Here is a 24,025-nt window from a genome sequence, read left to right on the forward strand (position 1 = left end):
TTTACCTTCATACTTTGCAGAATGTTAGCTGGCAGACAGACTACATTATGTAGCTAATGCTCTGTAGTCATGACCAAGATGACTCAACCTCGGTTTCATGACTAGGATGTTTGTTCACTCCAAAAAACAATTTATTCCAATAATTTTATTCCAGTTCACCCCTAAAATGACTTTTTTTTCCTATCAATTACTCACCCCATAGAGACTTGAGTTCAATAATATTTTAGTTTTTGTCATATTCATAAGCCAATAATTTGATTATAATAAATGTACCCCCATTGAGTTCCTAAGCTAAACTATTGGCTTAGGAATGCAACAAAACCTAAGAAATATTATTGAACTGAAGTCTCCATGGGGTGAGCAATCGATTGAAGAAGAAAGGTCATTTTGGGGGTGAGCAACGTGTCGCATTACAGAAAGTGTGCACCTTCATAACTGATTTTACATCCCAAGTGATAACCATGAGAAAGAAAACATTTCACTGTCCAAATGAACACCATAGTGAGAACATACAAAAAGTTAATGAATTGGTAGTTTTCATTTATCTTTTATTAAACTACATTTAAAAAGTGGCTCCCAACCATAATGATCATGTTTCACAGTGTCCATTTTTTGTGTACAGTTCACAGTTCACACACTTCCTTATGCTGCCCCTTCTTACCCAGCAGGTCATTCTGGGCATTCTGGGGTGATCTGTAGGCGTAGCAACTCATTTTGTCTTTGCACCAGCACGGTGATGTTGTTGCTGCTGTGTATGGCCTTGTAGATCTCCTCGTTCGTGTTGACCTTGGCACCATTGATCTCCACCACGATGTCACCGGGCAACATACCAGCTCTGTGAGAGGACAGTGAATTAGCATCAGTCATACTACTGCAGGTTCAATGCCCACGTTCCTTTCCCATAAAGCAGTATGTATGGCATGGGTCTTCAACAGGGGGTCCTCAGAGTTACTACAGGGGGTCCTCCAAATCTTCCAATCCTTTTAATATTAACAACTTGAACCATAGTTTCCATATTCTGAGAACTGTAGCCTAAAATAGCAGATCTACAAGCTCGAGCTTGTAGATCGGCTATTTTCGGCAAAGATGTTTGGTGTAGAGGGGGAAAAGAGCAGACTAAGTTCAGAGTAAAAGGTCAAGTTTCTTAGGTAATGACAGCTCAAGTGGTTAAATATTTGAAAACACAAATTGACATGAATCATGAATACACTGATGATTGTGCTGTCAAACAATTAAACTATATGGAATCTATGAAAAGGTTTTGGGGGTCCCTGCTTCATCTCTCTCTCAACTAAGGGTTCCTTGGCCTGAAAACATTGAAGACCCCTGATGTATGGTAAACAACTCAATATTAAAGCCATCTTTGAGGTTGTGCTATGCACAGATATAAATGATGGGTCTGACTCTGAACTAAAAAATAGTCTGCTTTATCCTCAACCCAACTAAGTAGAAATAAAAAGACAAACATTAAATCAAAACAATGTGAGCATGTATAAAGACAGGCAATAAGGGGGTAAAATAGATACTATGAAAAGTATGTTTTCAGAAGTGATATAAAAGATGACACCAAAGTTGAAATGAGGCTGTTGTATGTCAGCTTGTCTGCACATTTGTACACCAGAGGGCGCTAAATAGTTAAAAGTAACGTGGGCTGAAATAGCCATGCTCCACATATGGCAATCACCATGGTTTCAAATATTGTAAGAAGGTTTGACGAATTCATTTAATTTTGTTCAACTGTATTAAAGACGTTACTTACCTCTTTGCTGGGGAGCCTATGTCGACATCAACGATCAGGATTCCGTGTGTAACATCTGCGAAGGTATTGACCTTTAGCTTCAGCTCAGCGATAATACTGGAGAAAAGGCACGTGTCAATAACACAAGAAAGTGTAGCAGATGAGATTACACTTCAGTAGTGCCATACAAAGATAATCCATAAGTGATCACTGTTTACCTTGGAGTCAGGGTCAACATCTTCACACCAATATATCTGCGTTTGGTCTCTGAGTCACCAAACCAGGATTCTAGGAAACAAATGAAAGAAATACGTTATGGCATTTATGTTTATTCAACGTTTGATGTTTCTAGTCTGGTTTATTAGCCACCCTGCATGACAATCGGATCCGTCCGTTTGAAGCACTTGTGTTTTCCATTCATGGCTTGTCTTTTTCATTCATACTTTACAAAAGGCAACATGTAAAAACATTAGAAACTCTGGAAAAAATAAATAAATATATATAATCAAAATAAACATTAGAAACGTTCAAATAAAAAAGTTTATAGATAAAGTTTAGTATTCTTACTGTTTTTGTCTGCTGCTTTGTCCAGGAACTGTCTTAGATGATCAGAGGGTATGGCAAAGGAGATCCCAGCAGTCACCTTCATGGTGTTTATACCAATAACTTCACCATCCTTAGAAGTGATGAGACATAGTTATTACTTTCAGAGTTATCACTTAACAGCCAACTGAGCCCAGCATGAACACTTGTTTTGATGACTGAGTTTGTGTACTTCATTTTTGCCTTAACTAATTGGTAAAGTAATCTATTCAAATGACATCTGCCCTTTGGATCCGTTGTGGAATTCCTCATGGGACATCATTTCACTAACAAATATCACTGTTCTGAAACAAGAACTGTGGTAGTATTCAGATCTTAGTTAGTTAATGTACAGTAGGCTTTAGCAGTACGTTAAGGTATTCTGTATTAAAGCAGTTATCAACTCTCAACAAATAGGACATCATTATTGCTTTAATATTAGTTTGCCCTAACTGTAAAGTATGTCAACATAAAGGAAAGCATCCCAGACAGGCTTTTATGAGTGTGATCACTGAGAAGAAATGTGTTTTGTGACTCACCAAATTAATCAAGGGACCTCCAGAATTGCCATACTGGAAGACATAAATCAATCACATGTGAATCAACAATAGAAAATGGTATAATACAGGGGTTTCTGAATCACATCAGTACCTAAGACAGGCAGCCTCTGTGGATAGCTTTAAAGCACAGCTCAAGACCTATTTCTTTACTCTTGCTTTTAGCTAAATGTTTAAATCCCTGTGCTGCTAATTGACGTCCGCACTGTTCTGAAATTGTTATTTCTCTGCTTAATTGTAATCATTTTAATTATTTGTTTTTATTCTGTATTTTTTTATTTGTATTTTATTGTTTCTCTGTTAAGCACTTGTGCTTCATTTTCTGCTCTGTAAAGCGCTTTGAGCTGCATTTCATGTCATGAAAGGTGCTATACAAATAAAGTTTTATTATTATTATTATTATTAAATCAACTAGATTTCTCAATATTTTAGTGGTTCAGAATCAGAATCAATCTTTATTTTCACATCACATTACAAGTAAGGTGGAAATTCTTGGTTGTGCAACAGTGCAGGCTCATCATTGCAGTAAAAGTAGTCATCTCATAGAGACAGAGGAGAGGCATAAAGAGCATACAATATAACTAATCTGCATAATACAATAATGTGACTAAAGTGCGTAGAAATGTACGTATATAAATATATGTGTATGAATATATGGTTAATTGTGTCTCTGGGTTTGATAAATATTGAATCAATGAAAACTATTAACAAGAGCTTGTGGCTAAATAAAGCTTCATTACATCCATTGGAACACAGGTTATTTTACCATTAGTAAATGCTAATTAAATGATAGTTAACAAAAGTAAAGGTTTCGGACATACAAGGTTTCCACCTGGCAGTGACAAAAATAATGCTTACATCGATGGAAGCGTCGGTCTGGATGTAATCCATTTTGGAGTTGGACAGGCCGAGCTCCTTACTGCCTCTCTGCACTGAGCTGACAATTCCGGATGTAATTGTATTCCGGAGAGCAAATGGGCTGCCCATGGCAACCACAAACTCCCCTTGCCGAACATCAGCGGACCGCCCAATGGCTAGGGTGGGCAAGGGATGCTATGCAAATGACGAATGTGAGGGGGAGGAAAAGAGAGATTCAAGATTAAGATATTTTATCATCACATTTCATACATGAGTACACAAAGGTACAATTATTTGGTAGATAATTATATAGATCTTTATAAATCCTGTGGGTGAAATTCAGTTGCCAAAGTCAACTCAGCACAGCCATTAAGATACAGTTACCAGGCAAAACATCACACACAATTGAACACAATATACAAATTATGTAGTATAGAGAATGCACATTAAGCATGACATGATTTCAGTTCCTCAAAACTGCAGCTGCAATAACAACAATCAATGATACTAGATAATTTATGAATAACAACAGTACTAAGTAAGCTAAGGGAAATAGAGAAGAGAGAAGGTGAGAGAGCTACATGAAAGAATAACCGCAAATTGCAACTCTAGACTTGGAGATAGTTGTCCATGTGAAGCTTGTGTAAAAGTGGAGATATTTGACTAAACACATGTTTTCTGCCAGGACTTTCAAAGGGATATGAAACTAGGGCTATGACAGCCCCTGCATCCAAACATAAAAGTGCCATCTGATTGTATTAGATGCAGAGTTGGGTGTAACTGAGTTACTGTAACTGAGTTACTGTAATAATACTACTTTTTTCGGTAACGAGTAGTGTAACGGCACTACTCATCCGAAATAATAATAACACTACAAATACTGCCTGGTCGCGTTACTCGCTACTCGCTACTTTCGTGCCTGCAGTTCCTGCTTCTGCCTTCAGCAGGAACCGATTGTAAACATCATCACATGTCTTTTAGAACATTGGAACTGCCATTTCCCTAAAATAACTAACCAAAGAAGAGGTAATCAAACACATTTGATTACACATTTGATTTTCAGCGCAGCAGCAGGTCATGGTGACACTGTGGCAATCAAGCAGCAGCCACCCGACATTTGATAACCGTCGCATATAGATTAATACAAGGGACTAAAAACAGCAAAACCCCCAAATAAGGAGATTTATAATATCAAGCAAAGAAATGAATTACCTTTTGCCTATGTTTCGAGAGAGAGAAAGAGAGAGAGAGAGAGAAAAGAGAAAAAAAGAGTGGCACGGCAGTGCATCACGAGGTGCGCAAAGCCGACGTTTGAATCACAGCCTAGATTAATATCCTACATGTGACAAGATAAATAAAAACACCCTATTAAATATCCAGCGACTGCGAGCCACAGGAATGAATAAGCCTACTGGAAATCAATGCACGGTAGGCTGAGGGAGAGAGGGAAAAAGAGCACCTCACCTAGCTCTGCGACTCTGACATGACGCTCATGATGACGGACAATTAATAATTCCTTATGCAAAAACATCGCTGTTATGTTGCTTTTTTTAAGCAAATGGGAAGTTTTCCGCTGCTAGAATCAGTTTGACATTGTTTTAGTGCTTCTGCTGGAGTCTGGAGTCATCTCCTTTGTTCATGCACTTTCGCCTGCTACAGTATGACCTGCTGCGCTCTGTGGGGGGAAGATCTCCGCCAGGTCATGTCCACCTCTGGACTGTAAAATTCATAGGATAGGAGCCAAATGGAATGAAATCTGCTTAAACTGACTGACATAGGCTACGGATACAGAACTATAGGCTATATATTATCAGGTGGAAACCTTGTATGTCCATAAATAAATGAATAAACTCATGAATGTATGTGAGCTGCACAAACCTAAATTACAACAAGGCCACAGGGGCTCAGAAATAATTACATTATTATAATTTGTATTTATTGTTACCCTTATTATTAATATTATTATTATTATTATTAGACTCATTCAAATGACCACCAGTGAGCCCTGGGACTCACTTCATTGAACAACATAACTGTATTGTATTAGATATTATAATAATATATAATAAATATTTAATACGTCTAATATATGGCAATGCATCTCAGGCTTTTTTATGGAGTAACTCAAAAGTAGTGTAACGAGTAGTGTAACTAGTTACTTTCTCCGGGGAGTAATGAAGTAGTGTAAGGCACTACTTTTTTCAAAGGTAATATGTAATATGTAGTGCACTACTTTTTTGAGTAACGGATCCCAACTCTGATTAGATGTAACATTAAACTCAAAACTAAACCAACATTGCAGCTGTATGGAAAGCTTGAATTATCCTCTTTCCATCTGCAAAGTGTTTGTTTGAAAATCCACCGTAGACGATGTTATGAGCTATTTTCTGTCAAGAAATTCCGTGCAGGTGAATATTTTTCTAAGTGTTGGAGTTTGGAAGCACTTGTGGGAAATCACTCAACGGGCCTGCGGACCTGTTTATTGAAAACGAGCGCTCCAAACTCCAACACATAGAAAAAGAATCACCTTTTTCTTCTTGACAGAAAATAGCTCATAACATGTCTACAGTGGATTTTTATCAAACAAATACTTTGCAAAGAGGGGATAACTCAAGCTTTCCGTACAGCTGCAATGTTGGTGAGTTTAACATAGTTAGTTTAATATAATCAGATAGCACTTGGATACAGGGGCTGGCGCTGTCAATGGTTGGTGTTGCAACTCTAGATTCAACATATAAAAAATCTAAAGTTGCAATTTGCAGCTAAGTGAAAGAGCCAGACACTCAGTACTACTGTGCCTGTTGTATATGTATGTGTGCTGTGTTCACGAATATAATGAATCATACTTGAATTAGGGAAGTGTCGAAGAGCACGGTCATATGGAAAATGCTAAAAATGGGTGTTGAACGAATCATTACATTTCCTTTCACACAGCAAAGTAAAATCCTCAGTCTCAGAATATATTGACTGCATGTGTGTTAATTAGTTCATTGCTGTACCTTGGCACTGATCTTGATAGTGGCAATGTCTGCCACCTGATCCACATCTTGCACGGTGGCATGGTACGTCTCCCCATTAGTCAGCTTCACACGGACACGCCTCTTGTTGGCCACAACATGGGCATTTGTGACAATAAGACCATCACTGCTCACAATGAAACCGGAGCCGTTGGACACTGCTACTTCCCTTCCAGAAAGTGGATGTCTGCATTAACAAAAGGCAGGTTAAGCTTTTTGTTTTATCTGTTTGTAACTCAGAGTTAACAAATTGAACCAATGCACCCTTGCTGATTAAGAGTTAGGCATCTGTTTACACACACAACACACATTTGCAGTCAAAGGACCACAATGGAAATACACTCAAGCTTGTTTACAGAAATGTACAAATATGTATGTTTATGTATATGTACATATTGTATTTATTTATAACTGTTTATATGATATTTTGCATAGTATTGTATATTTGTCTGTCATTCATGTTACACTGAATTGAGTTAAGGACCCCAATGGAAACTCTTGGGTTTAAAATCATCTTAGCAGACTAGCCTTACATTAATTCTCTCCTGTAGTAGCTTCTGCTTTGATGACGTCTATTGGCTACAGGAGAGTCTTAACGCTTTGACAGACAGGTCGGGAGTATGGTCTGCAAAACTGCTACTGCGGCTCTACACATGCATACATGCGAGACATATCTTCCGTACAAGTTCTGCAAGGTGTATGCGACTTGTAAGGTAGCCTTGTTTAATGTATAAGTCCGTATTGTTAAATAAAATGAGTTTTTACCAAGTGTACAACTTTTCCTCGTTTGCTACAATGTTAGCTGCAACAGCGCCCGTTGGTGGCTGGAAGCATTATTGTGCATTCTTCCGTATACACTTACGTCATGTCCTTGTATGAGCGAATGGGGGAATGGATGAACGTCACGTGATAAGTGCAGCCATCTTTAACCAAACCAGAGCTGCTCGATTTGGAAAAGACACACACTTGGTAAAAACTCATTTTATTTAACAATACGGACTTATACATTAAACAAGGCTACCTTACAAGTCGCATACACCTTGCAGAACTTGTACGGAAGATATGTCTCGCATGTATGCATGTGTAGAGCCGCAGTAGCAGTTTTGCAGACCATACTCCCGACCTGTCTGTCAAAGCGTTAAGACTCTCCTGTAGCCAATAGACGTCATCAAAGCAGAAGCTACTACAGGAGAGAATTAATGTAAGGCTATTAGCAGACCTTGTATTGAACTGTCCTTTTTTGCAAACTCCTAATTAAGTAAATCAATAATTTATTTGTTTATATCAATAAAAACTGCAATCAATCAATCAATGGAAATTAACCCACATGCAACTCCCTTTTTGAGACAACTCACCTGCCTACTATTTCAATGTACACAACAGCAGGAGTTGACTTTTCCACCACATCAGCAATAAAGTTGTATTTATAACGGGGGCTGTCTGGTTTATAAGGAGAGGCACACTGGGCGGACAGAGCAAAGCGTTCGAGGATCGAACCAGAGACCCTGGTTCTTCTGTCTTGTCCGTCATCATCCTTGTCCTCCCTGTTCAAAAGGGCCACACAACCAAGAAGTCCCAACCCGGACCCGAGGGCCACGGACCTCAGGACACTGTCCCAAGAACCACCACCCTGACCCTGGCCACTTCCTGATGTCTGCGTTCCTCTGTCAACAAGACATGCAGTGGTGTTTCCATCGCTCCGTGAGATCTCCTGCCTCTGCTTACAGATCCTAGTAACGGGGGAGCTGGTTGTTCGGATCAGCGTGCTGAAGGTGCTCCTGTTGTGGTGATCTTTAGCTTGTTGTTGCCTTCTGAGGATCGTCAACAAACAACGATTGACAGCATGCGAAGCCATGTTGCATCACTACTTCCCCTGCTCCTTTTGAAGCAGGACTCAGGAGTGGAACGTTTCCCTTTGATGACGCGATACCGTTGTTGTAACTGTCCGATTTGTATTAATTAGTAATATACATTTATATATATTATATATATAAAAACAAGCGAAACCATTTACAGCAGATGTAAACGAACCCGAATAAAGTTGTCACTGTTGTGAACAGTAACAATGCACATTCGACTCACAATTTTGACATGCGCAGTCGCACACCAGCAGCGGCGTCAGTTCAGAAAAAGCTAAGGTATGGCAACATGACTGGTGTCTTGCACGCGCACGACACCAGTCATGTTGCCATACGTTAGCAACAGGTACGATTACAGTACATTTTATTATTTTCCCCTGTAGCCAAGGTATGGCAGCTGCCATAGCTTGCCATACCCAATTGACGCCTCTGCACACCATTGGACACAGGCTGGAGGTTCATTCAAGAACTACAGTGTTGCATTTTATTCATTGGCTGGATTATTTTTTTGTTGTTAACTCATTCTAACTGATGTTAACTGATTCTAACCTAAACGCCATAGGGTTCTAATTTTCAGAGGTACTTATGTTATACTAAAGTATCACATTTAAAATCTGTTCAATCGACTTATTTTAATCAAATCTATTTTTGCAAGTGGTGGAAAAAAATTCTCAGACGTTTTACTAAACGGGAGGTGACGCATTGTCTATGACAGGAAGTGACGTTCCCAAACTCAGCCAATAGCCATTTTAGCCTCACTATTTAAAAATCCAGTGTGAACTTTCTCCCTGCAAGCAAACAACAATATTTGCGATGCTTCGATGAAGAGACGCTGCTTTCATAACAAAGTAAGAATCGTTTGTACGAAGCGACCGACAGGGACTATTATTATAATATTTAGTTTACTTTATGCGCGAATCAAAATACAACTTCAGCTGCGTTACTGAGAAAGTTAATGTATGCTAACTAGTTGACCAGTTAGCATTTAGCTTTCCCGTAGCTCCTTTCGGAAGGAGCTAGCTTTCTCGATGAATTGAATTGATTGAATACACAGGAAAACACTGGAAACAAGCCCTTAGCTTAGAGCTTTTTGTGTCATCATTTTCTAGCACCTTTGTTATAAAATCGTATCACTATATTATTGGCAAACTTGTTAATAAAGTATTCAGTAAATCAATCAATCAAAGCCCCTTTGTGATTTATTTTACAATTAATGTTATCCTATGCAAACTGCAAAGTACTATAAGTAAATAAGCCGTAAAGATCTCCTTTAGTTGACCTTATACCAGTGATCTGTGCTGTAATGAAACTGTACTTTTTCCTATTGCAAACTTCTAATACATTATTCAATCAATCAAGCTTCCAAGCGGAGCTACACCGATAATGGCCCCGAAGATTGAAGCCTTTATTAGTAGTTTGCATTTGCCTTGAAGCTCTTAAGCTTAAGAAACCTTTATGTATCTCATACATGAGTCATAACATTGAATGACAGACAGAACACAGTACTATGCAGAGGATAACATAAATGGCAAAAGAGAAAAGAAAATGGTCAGTTTGGTCACAGACTCGCAAAGAAGAAAAAAACCAATAAAAGCAAAAAGAAACAATATTTACAGTGGGAAAGGGTGGGTAAGTATAGGCTTAGTCTATACAGTGAAAAGGGGGCAAGTATGGGCTTGGTCTATTACAGTCAGAGTTTTAGATATATACTGTACATATATATGATTTCACCTTGTCATTGTCACTTGCAGGTATCGTGGTTCGGTCGAACATGGACGCAATCTTGTGAAGATAAAGGAAGGAAGTACCAACCATAGTTAAAAAGCTACAGAGTGCACTGTGCAACAAAGCTTTCTTGTCATATCTGCCTGCCATGTTCCCTCCATGGAGACGCAACAAAGACTCGACCCATAACTGGCATGCAAATGAAGATTCAATTGCCTCTATAGATTACTCCAGTGAAATTATATATATGGATGAAAATGGGTTGCCGTCGTTCATTTACAATCCAGATTTTGTGCAAGATCAAGGTCATGTGCCTCCCCCCCAAACCCAGAATTCTATGCGACACACTATGGCACAACATGATTCTCCTGCCAAGGTGTTTGCTAAGATGAAATCACAACTTCAGAGGGAGCATCATCCACTCACTGAAGTCGCCTCAAATCATCCTGCGCTTGTGTCTAATTTATTTCCCAGTAAGTTGTCCCTCATGTTATTTATTCATGTTTGCCATCGATTTAAGACATTCTGCATCAGACTCGAGTTTGCAGAAACCAATCTAATCTGAGCTTAAATATAATAAGTCATTATAATTGATGGTTTCACAGAGCCTCATCTTTCCTGCGAGAAACGGCTTTCTGAAGATGACGTGAAAAATGTTGGCAGTGTGAGGAGAAGACTCGTCCAGGGGAAAGGTGAGAATTGCATGTCCCCTTTTTGTGAAATTATTACCCAAATAAAAATGTTTTTGTCCAGCAAATCCTGGTACATCATCTGCTTTTGTGTTTGGTTTTGTTTGTATGTTCATAGGGTGCTGCTCTCAGGCGAAAAAGACAAGTTCTGCGGTTTATAAAGAGAACGATGTGCCGGACAACACCAACATGGAGGGTTTTGGCAGTGTTGTAGGAAATGCTCTCCCTTACAACAATTCGTACATGACTGCAAGTCGAGCTGATGTTGCTGACAGTCAAACAGCTGTTACAGCTGACCCACTTCTCTGCCACAACCTACCACAGACATGCATCTCAAATAAACGTTCGTTAATTCCTCAAGTGATGAAGAAATTGAATTTACTTCATGCTACTCCCTGGTTAAAGGACAACTTTGTTTTGTTACATTAAGGGTTCATATTTTAGATTGTAATTAGAAAAAAGAAAAGATGAGTGTTAAAATGGTTTCATTTACTGCTTTCTATTGTTTTAGCGATTTTAGTATTTTGATTTCAGTGGGTGGGGGCATGCGTACAAGTGGCTAAATATGTTTTTTTTTTAGACACAATAAGCCGGCAATTTCTTTGTTACTATTTACACCAGCCCCCATAAGTCACATCTGCCCGCCCAAGATTGCGGTGCATCTTGGGAATGGGCTTATACCTGATGTCTAAAAAGACTTACTTAGCCACAAAAATCTAAATAGTTAAAATCACTAAAACAATAAAAATAAATAAATGAAAACATTTTTTCTTTTCTCTAATGACTATCTAAAATATGAATCCTTGTTGTAAAAAAAACAAAGTTGTCCTTTAACCAAGCAAACATGCCTCATGTTTATTTATTGATATCCCTGTTTTTCTTTTGACAAAAAATCTACTTGTGCCACTGTGCTATCCATTACATCCATTACATCCATATACAATGTTGATGATGACTTTTAGCACAGTAGTACTAGTGCCGCAGTCAGTCTGGAACTACTGTCATTTTCTCGTTTACCGTTTTTTTTGAACAGGGTTGCGTGTTCATTTGGAAAGGCTTCCTCCGATGTCTCCAGCCAAGCTCTTTGTTCACATTAAAGAGAAAGAGAGGAATAGACGCATTCACGAAGGTTCCAAAGATTCCAAAGATGGATGCACAATGACGCTCCATCAGAGAGGTGAGAGAGTATTACGGGATGTAATCAATCAAGTGTAAAGCCTTTCTGCTCTTAAACACCACCGTACAACGGTTTATACATTTATACATTTAGCATAATGAATAGATTTTCTGATCTGTCAAACAAAATCAATGTGATTGTTTTTTATCGTGATGGATGCCAAATATCCTCTTACACTGGGTTATAAGGCTCAAGTTTGTAAGGCAAGCCCAAAACGACAGCATTCTTCTGCCCCAGTCTTGCATCATATGTTTTATTTGAAACAGAATCTCTGCTTGCAGGTGATGTAGTGGGATTGTGCATCTCTGTAGCGTAGAGTTGTCTGCTGGTGTGGTGAATACTTTTAAAGCTGTTAGTTTGGATATGATATTGCAATACTAAAATGACTGAAGGACTTCAAGGTTGGTAATGGAGTTCTTAGGATGAATCCTCTACTGCCATTCAAGTAAAATCCCCCTGTTATGTTTACATGTTTGACCCCACTAGTGGAGGGTCTGTAAGGATGTCGAGGTCAGTCCACCACATGTGTCCATTTCAATATATCAGACTACTGACTGGGCAGCTTCATGCTCCACAGAGGATGTACCCTACTGATCTTGGTGAACCTATGGCCTCCGGTAGCACCACCAGTAGCCCAAAATGTCCACTTGCACACAAGATGACTGTCAGATTTCAGGATCAACCCTATGGATTGCCTTTACTTTAGCACCACCACCCGTACACCAATGTTCACTTGTCTTTTTTTTTTATTTAGAGTTCAAATCCTCCATGGATCCCATCAGTGAGTCCAAATTGGAAGGAGCAGATGACCCTGGTGGGGATGTCCAGCCTTTTGTGGTGGACCCAATTCTTGTCGGTTCACCTAAGATCTCCTTCAGAAAGATACGCGAGGATGGGTTTAAATGGCCTGCAAAGCCCTCTAAAAACACACCCCAAAAGGTCAAGGTGAGTAGATTGTGATTTTAGGAAACTGCTCATCACTGTCTTCATTTTTAAAACTGTACAGAAATTCCATACAAAGTTTTACGTGTTTACGAGAGACAACAATGCAATGCGCATACATGTACACCTGCATGTAATTCTCTATTTCTAAATCACAATCGGGTTGAACATTTTTAAATCTGTGGCCTGAATGAGTAAAATGCTATTTTAACCAATCTGTATATTTATACAGTATAACAATCACACAATCTGCAGTTGTTGAAGGTGACCACCCCATGTGGGAAGACCAGACCACCACTATCTGGTTTACCATGTCGATAGGCCTGTCACAATTCTTACATAATCATCTAATCGCAATTATTTGACATAATCACAATTATTTGATCATAATCGTCAATTGTTTCCATGTTGAAAAATGTTAACATCATTTTAAACATTTTTAGAAATAGTGGAAATGGCTGATCTACAAGCTCACATGCAATGCGAAGCGTTGTGAGCTTGTATATCGGCTATTTTCACTATCAATGCTTTGTATAACGTTGACAAATATGTCAGTAATTTCTTTGTATATTTAGGTTATATCATATCTGCCATGTCACAATCATGAGTTTGTGACAGCGCTACATGTCAATAAATTGATTTGAAGCAGACGGCACATAACGAATATTTAGATTTGGCGCCACCTTAATGCCTCTGTTGGGCGATGGCGACAATGGACTTTAAGCTTTTTTATTTAATTAAGATTGTAGCTTTACAAAGACAGATTCCATAAAGCTCCCGTCTGAAGTTTATCCGTGTACTGCTCTGATTCAGCATAAACAAGTCATATGGGTTGAGCTAGGAGATCTTCGTATAAACACACATAATTTGGACTTTGCTTTTTGATTAAGTAAATTTGTTCAGAGTTGTGGCCATATTTCAATTTGGGTGCAAAATCTGTCTTTGGAGAATTTGATTTTATTTTACTTGTGTGTCAAAAATGTGCATACACTTAAGGTCAAAGTCTTCATGACTCATGACCCAGCATTTGCATAGGCGTTTTCAGTCACAGATTAGGGATATCTGAGGTCCCCCAAATGGTCAGAAGGTTCTAAAATTGGAATTCGGAGCAATTAAAATAATTCTTATTGTTTTTTTGTCATCTCAATAATTGTTGTTCCCAGTGTTTTTCACCGCTAGTGATTTCAGTATAAATCTAAATGAAATGCACATCAGGCGAATGTTTTTACCATGAAATGTTATTCCTACTGTATAAATACACTTGGTCAGCTGAAAAGGGGTCTGAAAATGTCATCGCAGCTAATCTATTTATTTTTCCTGCTTGGTAGGTCACTGGGGTTTATTTGACAAGGTGGATGCTGAAATCTAACTCTGCTGGCCTGTATGTTGATGGAATACGCAAGTAAGTACAGTACAGTCAGGGCAAGGGCTCCAAAGATTATAAAAGGACAGGTGCAGGCGTGCAGCACTTTGAAGACGAGTCCTTCGTTTCACACTTTACATAACTTTTAAAACTCTTGCTGTCCTTTAGTTATTATGAGTCTATTGAGTTTGTTTTAATTCGTTTTTAGGGTTTGTAGATTGTTCATTTTAAATTGTATTTTTATATTTACTTTGCTCATGTCTTGTCTAGTGTCCCTTCTTTTTACTAAATATATTTTCTCCATTCCCTCGCTCTTTGAGAATGGTGAGAAAGCACTGCTGTTTGTTGATATTCTAATCTGGCTGCTTACTAATGATTGATGTTTGAAGCTCACAACGCATTGCAACGTGTTTTAAGCTTGTAGATCAGCCATTATTTGGCAAAGATTTGGTAGAGATGAAAAATACTTTATTTCCAATTATAGACTAAGTGGTACCAGATATGCAGCTCGGCAAATAAAAGGTGAATTGATCCCAGTGCACAGAGCCGGAGGACAATTTCACAATATATTGGAGCGTTTTTTTTTCCCCTCACGATAAAAACTATTATCATCCCATCCCTACCTAGGGCACCCCTGACCCAAGGTGTGACCCATTTTCCCTGACTCTCTGCCCTCCCCCAGCAGCAGGCGGCAGCCACAATAGGCAGGGTGGATTTTTTTTACGTACAGTATATTTCCTTCACAGGGCCGACAAACAGCCTTGGCATAGTAGTGTCATTGTGGAGAGGCTTTCCAATAATATGCTCAGGACATCCTCTGGAAAGACTTACAATTTAGTGGGCAAGATGTTCAGGACGACAGACTCTGGTAAGTCAGCAAAGAACATTTCAGACTTCCTTATGTAAAATCGTAACTGGTAATTCTCGATGTTTAGTGAGCTTGTAGAACAGTGCAAAACATAGAAATGAAACCAACCAAGGAAATGCATAGTGGTTGAGATGGTTATGATCTGATGTCCCGTTTTATCCTTGTAAAATAGACTTTCCACCGTGGTTTTTAAAGAAGTTCACCGATGGGTTCCCTGAGGACTGGAGAATCTTGTATGAAAAGCTCAGGTCAGAATGTTATGTTATGTTTTATTTATTTGATATGGACATCACAATCACATTGGACGAACCAGATGCATTGATATAAGTGATTTTAGCACAAGTACTAATTCTCATCACCTGTCCACAGGAGGCTTTTCTATTTTACAATAGTCAAATCTAACACCCAATCAAGTACAATAAACGTTAATACTAATCTAAAACCCAATCAAGTACAAAAACTATAATACTAATCTAAAACCCAGTCAATAAGAACTAACATACCACAATCTGACCCTTCAGCTTGTGGGACATACAACATCATAAATAGCCATAATCAAACAAGTCACACAGCAGGTAGAAATTCAGAAACTATTCATGTGAACACAGTTGATTTGATTTCAACCATAACTTGAGTCCTCTGTAAAAAACATTACCATCCGTCTCTAGTTTTAAAACGGTAGGCAAGGTGTTCCAAAGGTCTACCCCCTTAACTGAGAAGGCAGACTGTCCAAATGAGTTACTGCAGGTGGGAACAATACAGTCACCATTTGTTGAAGCTCGTGTTGCTCTACCAGAGCTTGGACGTCTCTGTATCAGTCCAGAGAACAGAGGCGAGACATGATTATGTAGACATTTAAAAACCAGTTTGGTTGTACAAAAACTCACAAAATGTTCAAACGTAAAAAGGTTGTTTTCTTTTCTTATAATGCCACAGTGGTGATGGTTTCTGATCCATGATTTTTATAGCTTGTTTGTATATTGATGTTAATGGTTTTAATGCAGTTTGGGAAGCTTGTGACCATGATGTGATGCAGTATGAGAGATGTGAGAAAATCATTGCGTGCATATACAGCTGTGCTGTATATGCCTAACATGTTGACATGTTAAATCCCTTATGTGACGGAAACAGTTTAAATTTGGTTTGACCTTCTTGCATATGTGCTTTACCTGTTTTTCAAATGTTTGTCCAGTATAATGCCCAAATATTTGACTTCACTCATTTCAGAGATTGTTTCATTTTTGATTATTACCTCAAAGGGATCCGTAACAGGCCTGTTACGTATTGAGATACACATTGACACTGTTTTCTTTACGTTTAAGGTTAATTCTGATGACCATAAGGTAAGTTTAATTCGGTCCATGTTTATCTCTGAATAGTATCCTTTTTTTGGTAATTCACTTGTGTTTTGGCTTTTTGTTAAATATGACAGTGTCTGCTGATTTGCTGTTCAAAACCTACCAGTTATTAACCTGGCTAATGATGCTCGATTCCTGTCACAGAAAGACGAACAAAAAAGTCAGACTTGTCAAGTCATCGTCTGAAGAAGCCGTCGCCAACCAGACATGGCAGAAGCCAAATGGTCGCCACACAGGTAAGCACAGGATTGCCTAAAGGAACAATGGTTGCTTCTGTGAGTTGGTTGACATTGGCAGGAAATGTAAAGTTCAGGAATTTGTTTTAATGAGGGTGGTATGACAACTAATAGAACAATGTAGACAATTCCCCCACACTGGTTCTAGACCTTTCTTCATCATGGCTCCCAAAACTGTGAAATATACTCTTAAAATATACATTTAAGTTGTGGTGTGAAGACTCACCTTTTCAGATGGCACCTTGCCCCTCACCTTGTATCCTGTTTTTTGATAGACGCTAGTTTATATGCAATGTCTTTTACTTTCATGTTTGTATTATTTAGGTTTGTTTTTATTGTCCATGAATGTTATTTACCTGTAGATGGCATGTTGTGTGGACAGATGCTGGGTCAATTGTGTACTTTATTGGCATTAGCTTTTTTTCTTTTCTTTAAGGAAATACGTTTTTTTTTGTCCATTTACCCTGTTTGTCAACTAGGATTCATGCTTACTCTGACAGAAACTCTTATCCAGAGTGTGCAATATCAGAGTTATATGTCAGACTGGAACCTTGATATGCCTTAAGGCCCATTCCCACTGGGCCAGATAACAGATAAAAAAAATCTCTTTCTCCAGATATTTTTCCATTCAAAGTGGATGGTAGATACAGATAAAAAAAAAAATTGCCACAGATAAAAGTATCTGTCGCAAATATCTGTGGTAGATACTTTTTTTTATCTGTATCTACCATCCACTTTGAATGGAAAAATCTGTTATCTGGCCCAGTGGGAATGGGCCTTACGGCATAGGCTGACTAGGCTTGGATTAGTACTCTGATACAGTATCTGGACAGATTGAAAAGACAATGTCTTGACAAGATTATTTTTAAAGTTAAAAGAATGACATTGCACTTCAACTCATGAATTGTATTCTAAAACTCAAGAACATGTAGCTGGAGACTGCACTACTGGAACAGTGTTGTCTATGTCTTACAGTTTATTTCTCTTCTCCAGCTGTCCCGTCCATTTCTCCTACTACCTCTGCAAATGTCGGTATGACTGTGTCCCGAAGCGGCCGAATAATAAAGCCCCCTCTAGATTATTGGAAAGGTGGGCGGGTCGTCATGGACAAGGATATGAACATGACGATTCATGATTCTTATGAAACGACCTTCTCTCTCCCAGTAAGCTACTAATACCTTGAACGCACTTTGCTCTTAGATGTTACTCTCATGTCGACAGATACACAATTGATGCACAATTGACTTATTTCAACATCTCTTTGCAGCAAGTCGAGGCAGAGATGACAGTTTCCCAGGCCAGCTGTGAAGGTAAGCATGTATGGAAGTACGGTAATTATTTTTTTGCATAAACCTTTTGCTCTGTGAAAATGAACTAAAGCAAGACCATGGCTTCTAGTTTGAGGTCATTAACTATAAAGTCAATAGAAACAAGCATATTGTCAGCCGAATTGTAAGGACCTTAAGTTTCTAAAATGATTTTCTTTTTGTGCCTATGGGTGGTTCTCTATAGGAAAGACAGTGGGGTCACTAATAACAATTGGTCTCAGTGAAGGTGCACAGCTACTATCATGATAATCCAGTCAGTGTTCAAGAAAGATCTTTTGTTTGGGCGAATGGACCGACCAAAATTGCCATCCTCACTGTGCTGAACACGATGTTATATTTTTTATGACATTAAGTGACATTAAGTGACATTTGTCTAAGTGGTTGTGTTACTAAGTATGAGTTCAGCCTTAGTTACTCACATTGATACTGTGTCATTTATATCCAGAAAAAACACGGCGGGAACAAAACGACAGTGAGATGGCTCCACTAAGAAGGGTAAAACAACCACCTTGCCACCGTAACAGAGCCAAGGCCCAATCTGAGAAACAAACTGGAGGACACAACAAGCCACTGAACACTGACTTGAGCATCCCAGAGGGATTTTCTCGCAGATCAACATCCATTGCAGAAATTACGGCCACACAGCCTGCATTGTGTACAGGTGGTGTACCTGAATCTGTAGCAAACTCGAATCGCAGCTCAAGGCAGAGATCTAAAAGCCCAAAGAAGCCGAGGTTGCCAAGAAAATGCAATCCTCCAGCAAGCTCAGATCCTTCCACTGCCGACCAAGCGTCAGATTCAAGTTATGACCTTTTGCCGAAAAGGAACAGCCGGAAGAAGAGCATAACTGCATCATCGGCTTCAAGTGATGACTCTCGGGTGAAAAGGAAGAGCGCCAAAGTTCTCAAAGAAACTGGATCGAAGACCAGGAAAGTTTTGAACAAAGGCAAACTAAAGGAGGATTCGTCAGATTCAAGTTATGACTTTTTGGTGATAAGGAACAGCCAGAAGAAGATGACCAATGTTCTCAGAGAAACTGAAACGTCGGCTTCAAGTGATGAATCTTGGGTGAAAAGAAAGCGCGCCAAAGTTCTCAAAGAAACTGGATCGAAGGCCAGGAAAAATGTGAACAAAGGCAAACTAAAGGAGGATGCGTCAAATTCAAGTAATGACTTTTTGGTGAAAAGGAACAGCCAGAAGAAGAGGACCAGTGTTCTCAGAGAAACTGGATCGTCGGCTTCAAGTGATGAATCTTGGGTGGCTTCAAGTGATGAATCTCGGGTGAAAAGAAAGCGCGCCAAAGTTCTCAAAGAAACTGGATCGAAGGCCAGGAAAAATGTGAACAAAGGCAAACTAAAGGAGGATGATGAGGACCAGTGGTCTGTGGCAGAGCTTGCAAGGCTGCAAAAGTATGTTTTCGTTCACAAAAGTTCTTAAACTCTTATTTGTTTTTGTTCCTGGAAAAGTTGGCCTATAAAAAAACAACGTAATAGTCATGAATTTTGAGTCCAAGAGTCCCTCGATTTGTCCCAGATAATGAATTCCAATACTTGGATCTGTGTGCCTTTTCATATTGATTTGCACACTGTAGAACAAAACCACTAAAAGTCATGCAGATGTTTTTTGATCTGTGAAGTCGACTGAAGGGAACAAATAAAATGTATTACAATAAATTACTTATAGCAACACTATAGCAGAAAGACTAAATTAAAAAAATAAATGGTTCAGCTTGAAATCACATAATGTGGATTGAATATCGGGTGCACATTCTGTCAATAGGCTTTCTTTAGTCGATGCTTCAGATATCAACACTTATTACTACAGTCTACATTTTGGCTGTAGCCTTATCAAAGTATCTGCTGTGATAGAACTGTTGTACCAAGGCCCAAAGTTGCGTATTACTGAATGAGTAATAATGTATATATATAATATATACTTTGTTGTACTTCGGTGCTAGTGGCAGAAAATCACTACATCGTGTTTGTTTGAAGCTGCCATTTTTGCTGACCAACAACTGTTAACTTAAGTATGTACCTAACACTGCATGTGTATTGTGTAGGGCTGTCAACCAGTTCCCAAAGCATTTGGTGAGTTTCTGGGATTCTGTGGCCCAGATGGTTGGAACACGCTCTGTTGAAGAGTGCCAGAGAGAGCACATGCCACAGGGAATTGTCAAGGTCCCGACCAAGAGAACCAAAGCCTCCAAGAAGAAGGAAGAGCCTGTAAATGATCCAGGTACGCATGTTCCTACATAACATAACCAGTGTTTTGTTTGAGCCAGGTTGTGGTTGCTTATTGAAGCTCGATTAACACTATTGACATCAATCCGATCCGACCCACTTGAGTGTAAGACTGGACCCATTTTTACACTCAACATAGGGATTGCAGCTTAATGGCGAGCTGAAATGAAATGCTATATTTTTAGCAGTCCCTGTACGGTCTCCATAAAAACAAGCTGGTGACACGGGTGAACAAAATCATGATTATTCATGGGGGCTTGCTGATGTAATGTTTCTCGTGAAGTGATTTGATAGAATATTTGGGAATCCAGTGTTAATTACTTTATTATTATATCTCCTTGAGTCCACAAAATGCATATTTTTCATATCCTGTGGTCTAAACTGTACACTAAAATATCTGAAGACATTTTGAGGTAGGAAATGTGCCTTGTGTTGGATGGATCGCGGTGCACGAGCCAACACGAGACAGTGCCGTTGCATTAGATCGTAGCCCAAGGTGGCGGGGCGGTCGGCTGAGACTGATTGACTGAGACACAATCAGCCTCCGTTTTACTAGCAAATCTCACAATGCAAGCTGCAATGGCTAGCTGGACTAGAACATAACTGCAAACTGTGCAATGATGAGTCCTTTTTTCTTTAAAGGACATGGAGGAACTGGCGAGATGTTAATGTTTGTGCCTCTTGTCGACCTATTCCCAGAACCTCCCAAGATAACTGCCGGAGTTGGAACCTTGAAGAGAAAGCAGCAAGTTCGTCAGCTTATGAAGGCCATGCCCAAAGAAGACTATGATGACGCTTTTACCAACGCTTCCATGTTCGCTAATCGTTTCCAGGTATCACTTTCTGTTTCAGGCTTTCCCTTTGTGGCTCTCAACTTATAATTTCTTCGGCTACTTTATTTATGTTTATGTATTTATTTACAAAGTAGCTCTTTCTAGTGGTTATTATATGTATGATAGTGTAATATGACATGAACCTTTCTGTCTTGCTGCATAGTTCCCTACCACCTTGTCTTGTGAGGAGTCGGACGACGAGTTGTTTCCAGATATGGAGCCTGTGACTCCGGGGACAGCAGGCTTCCCTACAGTAAAGACCCCTCAGTGTCACCACATTGACACTGAAGATATGCTGCGCTCTGTCAACAGGTGAATGAAGCTGAATTCTGTCTGTTGCCAGTGTTTTTGAGGGGCCGTCTAATATCTCAATGTTATGAAGCCAGAGAGTCTATTTAATTGCTGACTTTCTATGGCGTAAAAGCAGTGGTTCATTTATGATTAGTCCAGAATGCAAACTCATAATGGTAGTTTTTTTTATGATCTAATTGCACCCTACGGCTTTTAGTTAATGACTTGATTACAATGTGGTAATTGGATTTCTCTCCATTTGAAGGGATGATGATGACCGGTGCGTTTTTCAACTTCAAAAACGAATGAAGAAAAGCCGGGCTAATGTCCACCTTGATAGACGCACTGTAAAGGTACAACATTAGGATAATGAGAATAATCTAACACTGTCCATGTATACTTTAATCTCATGGTGGTGTTGCTCACTGAAAATGTTTTGTTGACTTAAAAATCTGTCATTGTCAGCGCTGAATACTTCATCACTGTGTGAAGTATGAGTTGAATTAGGATGCATACTTATGCTAAGTTCTTAATGTGCATTTCTTCTTTCAGGATACCAAACCATCAGTGAAACGATCTGAGAAAAGACGTCTTAATGGAGGTGGGTTTTCATGTCCAACATAAATGGCTGCAAGGTGACCTTGTTGAAGTGTGTTGTCAGCTTCATATCCATATCATACGTCAGAGGTAGTGGTAATCTTATCTAGGTAAAACTGTTTATCATATGTAGAATTTCAGTCTGACGTTAACATAATGCTGTCCTTTTCTACTAGAAAATGATTCCTTCCTAGTCTGGGAGACAAGACCAGATTCCGCATCGTTTGAAAGTGGAGAGGAGGAGGATTTTTACTTTGAGGACTGAAAGTGGAGAGGAGGATTTTTACTTTGAGGACGACTGAAATGTTTTAAAGATTGAAAATTTAACTAACTGTTTAACTTTTTTATTTTTTTTAGTCAAAATAAAGAATTTCTTCATTATTGTAAATGGAATCTGACAAATTGTATTTTTTTGGTTCTTAAAGGATAATTAGCTGTACATTTAATGTAATGCAAACTAAGGTTTCCATTTCCAATTTTGTGTACATATAAATGAGGGATGGTGAGACTGGAATTTAGCATAGCTTGTGATCAAAGCACAAAAGGAAGGAAATGGAATCACGAGTTGGCCATGCTAAGTAACGGATCAGTAGGCCTAATGGAAGTGGATATTGGGATTTTGGTCATCAGGCATAGGCTGATGACCACTGGGTCATCAGCCTATGTTGGCCACTGGGCTGCACATCAACACTGCCTGCCTGAGTAGTATTAAAGAACCCGAGACTAAAACCTAAAACAATCTATGAAAGATATAAGTTGATTTGGTATGAAAACCCACGCTGTTTATGTGACCGAGTATCCGATATGAAAACAGTCTGACATTTGTAACAAACCAAATTGTGTGATAATTGCACTACAAGATGAGTGAAAATACAATATTCAGTGACATCTTTCTTGGGTCCTCATGGCTCCACCCACAGCTTAATTGAGTTCACAATAATCCAATTAATGTATGCATGTATTTAAGGTTTAACTGCTTAATGCCATTAGATCAGAGATTGAAGCACCAGATATTTTGTATTATATAGCACTATTAATTCAAGAGTCTACTACTGATATATTTTGCTAATTTACAGTAGGCCTATATTGTGGACATTTGTGAACGGTCACATACACAGGTTTTTTGCTGTTTATTTTATTTTTACAAATAAAAAAAAATAAAACATTTTTTTTCCAACTTGAGGTCCTTCGCTCACTTTATAGAAGTCAGTATGGCCCTCTGGAATGTATTGTTGCCTACCCCTGTCCTTTTTAAGTATACCTACATGACTCCCTACCCTCCAAGTCCTGTTGAAATTTGAAAAATAGGTAATTGAAAGTAATGACAGTGATAGTAAAGGATTTGTCAGAATGCAGATGCAGAGGTGAATTAAATGTACCCCAATTGAAACAAGCCCAAAGGCTTTCTTGAGGTGTTTATCCATTTAGTTGATCTTGTACCAGTGAACTGTGCTGTCAAAACTGTACCTTTTCCTAAGCAAACTTCCAATATTAAGGCTTTAATCAATCAATCAAACCATAGAGGTTGAGGCAGATCATGATGCCCCCCCAGGCCCCCACCAAGTTCCAACACGCCACCATTACCACTCAGAGGAGGTGGAAGTAGTGTCAAACTCATCTCGACTCATCAGACTTGAATTATATTATGGTTTGAGAGCCATATGTTTGATGCATTTATTTTGTCTTGGAAGTGGAGGAGAAGACTTTACTATCAAGGATCTCGATTTAATTTGGGTCATAACTAAAAAGAGGGGGACTTGATGGGAA

At 38.9% G+C, this 24,025-nt stretch overlaps 2 protein-coding genes across 2 annotated transcripts; one reads left to right on the forward strand and one right to left on the reverse strand.

Annotated features, from left to right (window-relative positions):
* Positions 1-552: 552 nt before the first annotated feature.
* LOC308305598 (serine protease HTRA2, mitochondrial-like) lies at positions 553-8,754 on the reverse strand. Its single transcript, XM_080750417.1, has 8 exons — positions 8,108-8,754; positions 6,735-6,939; positions 3,736-3,930; positions 2,860-2,892; positions 2,306-2,414; positions 1,957-2,026; positions 1,760-1,855; positions 553-835 (listed from the first exon to the last, which is right to left on the reverse strand). The coding sequence occupies exons 1-8, from the start codon at positions 8,605-8,607 to the stop codon at positions 670-672; spliced, it is 1,374 nt and encodes a 457-aa protein (XP_080606543.1). The 5' UTR covers positions 8,608-8,754; the 3' UTR covers positions 553-669.
* A 1,623-nt stretch (positions 8,755-10,377) lies between these two features.
* Positions 10,378-22,627, forward strand: LOC308305594 (uncharacterized protein). Its single transcript, XM_080750413.1, has 19 exons — positions 10,378-10,809; positions 10,942-11,028; positions 11,144-11,368; positions 12,059-12,202; positions 12,957-13,147; positions 14,473-14,546; positions 15,254-15,375; positions 15,548-15,623; positions 16,698-16,718; positions 16,878-16,969; positions 17,963-18,132; positions 18,237-18,279; positions 18,743-19,706; positions 20,357-20,532; positions 21,237-21,370; positions 21,534-21,682; positions 21,927-22,014; positions 22,214-22,262; positions 22,435-22,627. The coding sequence occupies exons 1-19, from the start codon at positions 10,485-10,487 to the stop codon at positions 22,521-22,523; spliced, it is 3,219 nt and encodes a 1,072-aa protein (XP_080606539.1). The 5' UTR covers positions 10,378-10,484; the 3' UTR covers positions 22,524-22,627.
* The last annotated feature ends 1,398 nt before the right edge of the window (positions 22,628-24,025 follow it).

The sequence above is a fragment of the Nannobrachium achirus genome (assembly GCF_963921795.1).
Source record: "Nannobrachium achirus genome assembly, chromosome: 20".
In the NCBI taxonomy this organism is placed as follows: domain Eukaryota; kingdom Metazoa; phylum Chordata; class Actinopteri; order Myctophiformes; family Myctophidae; genus Nannobrachium; species Nannobrachium achirus.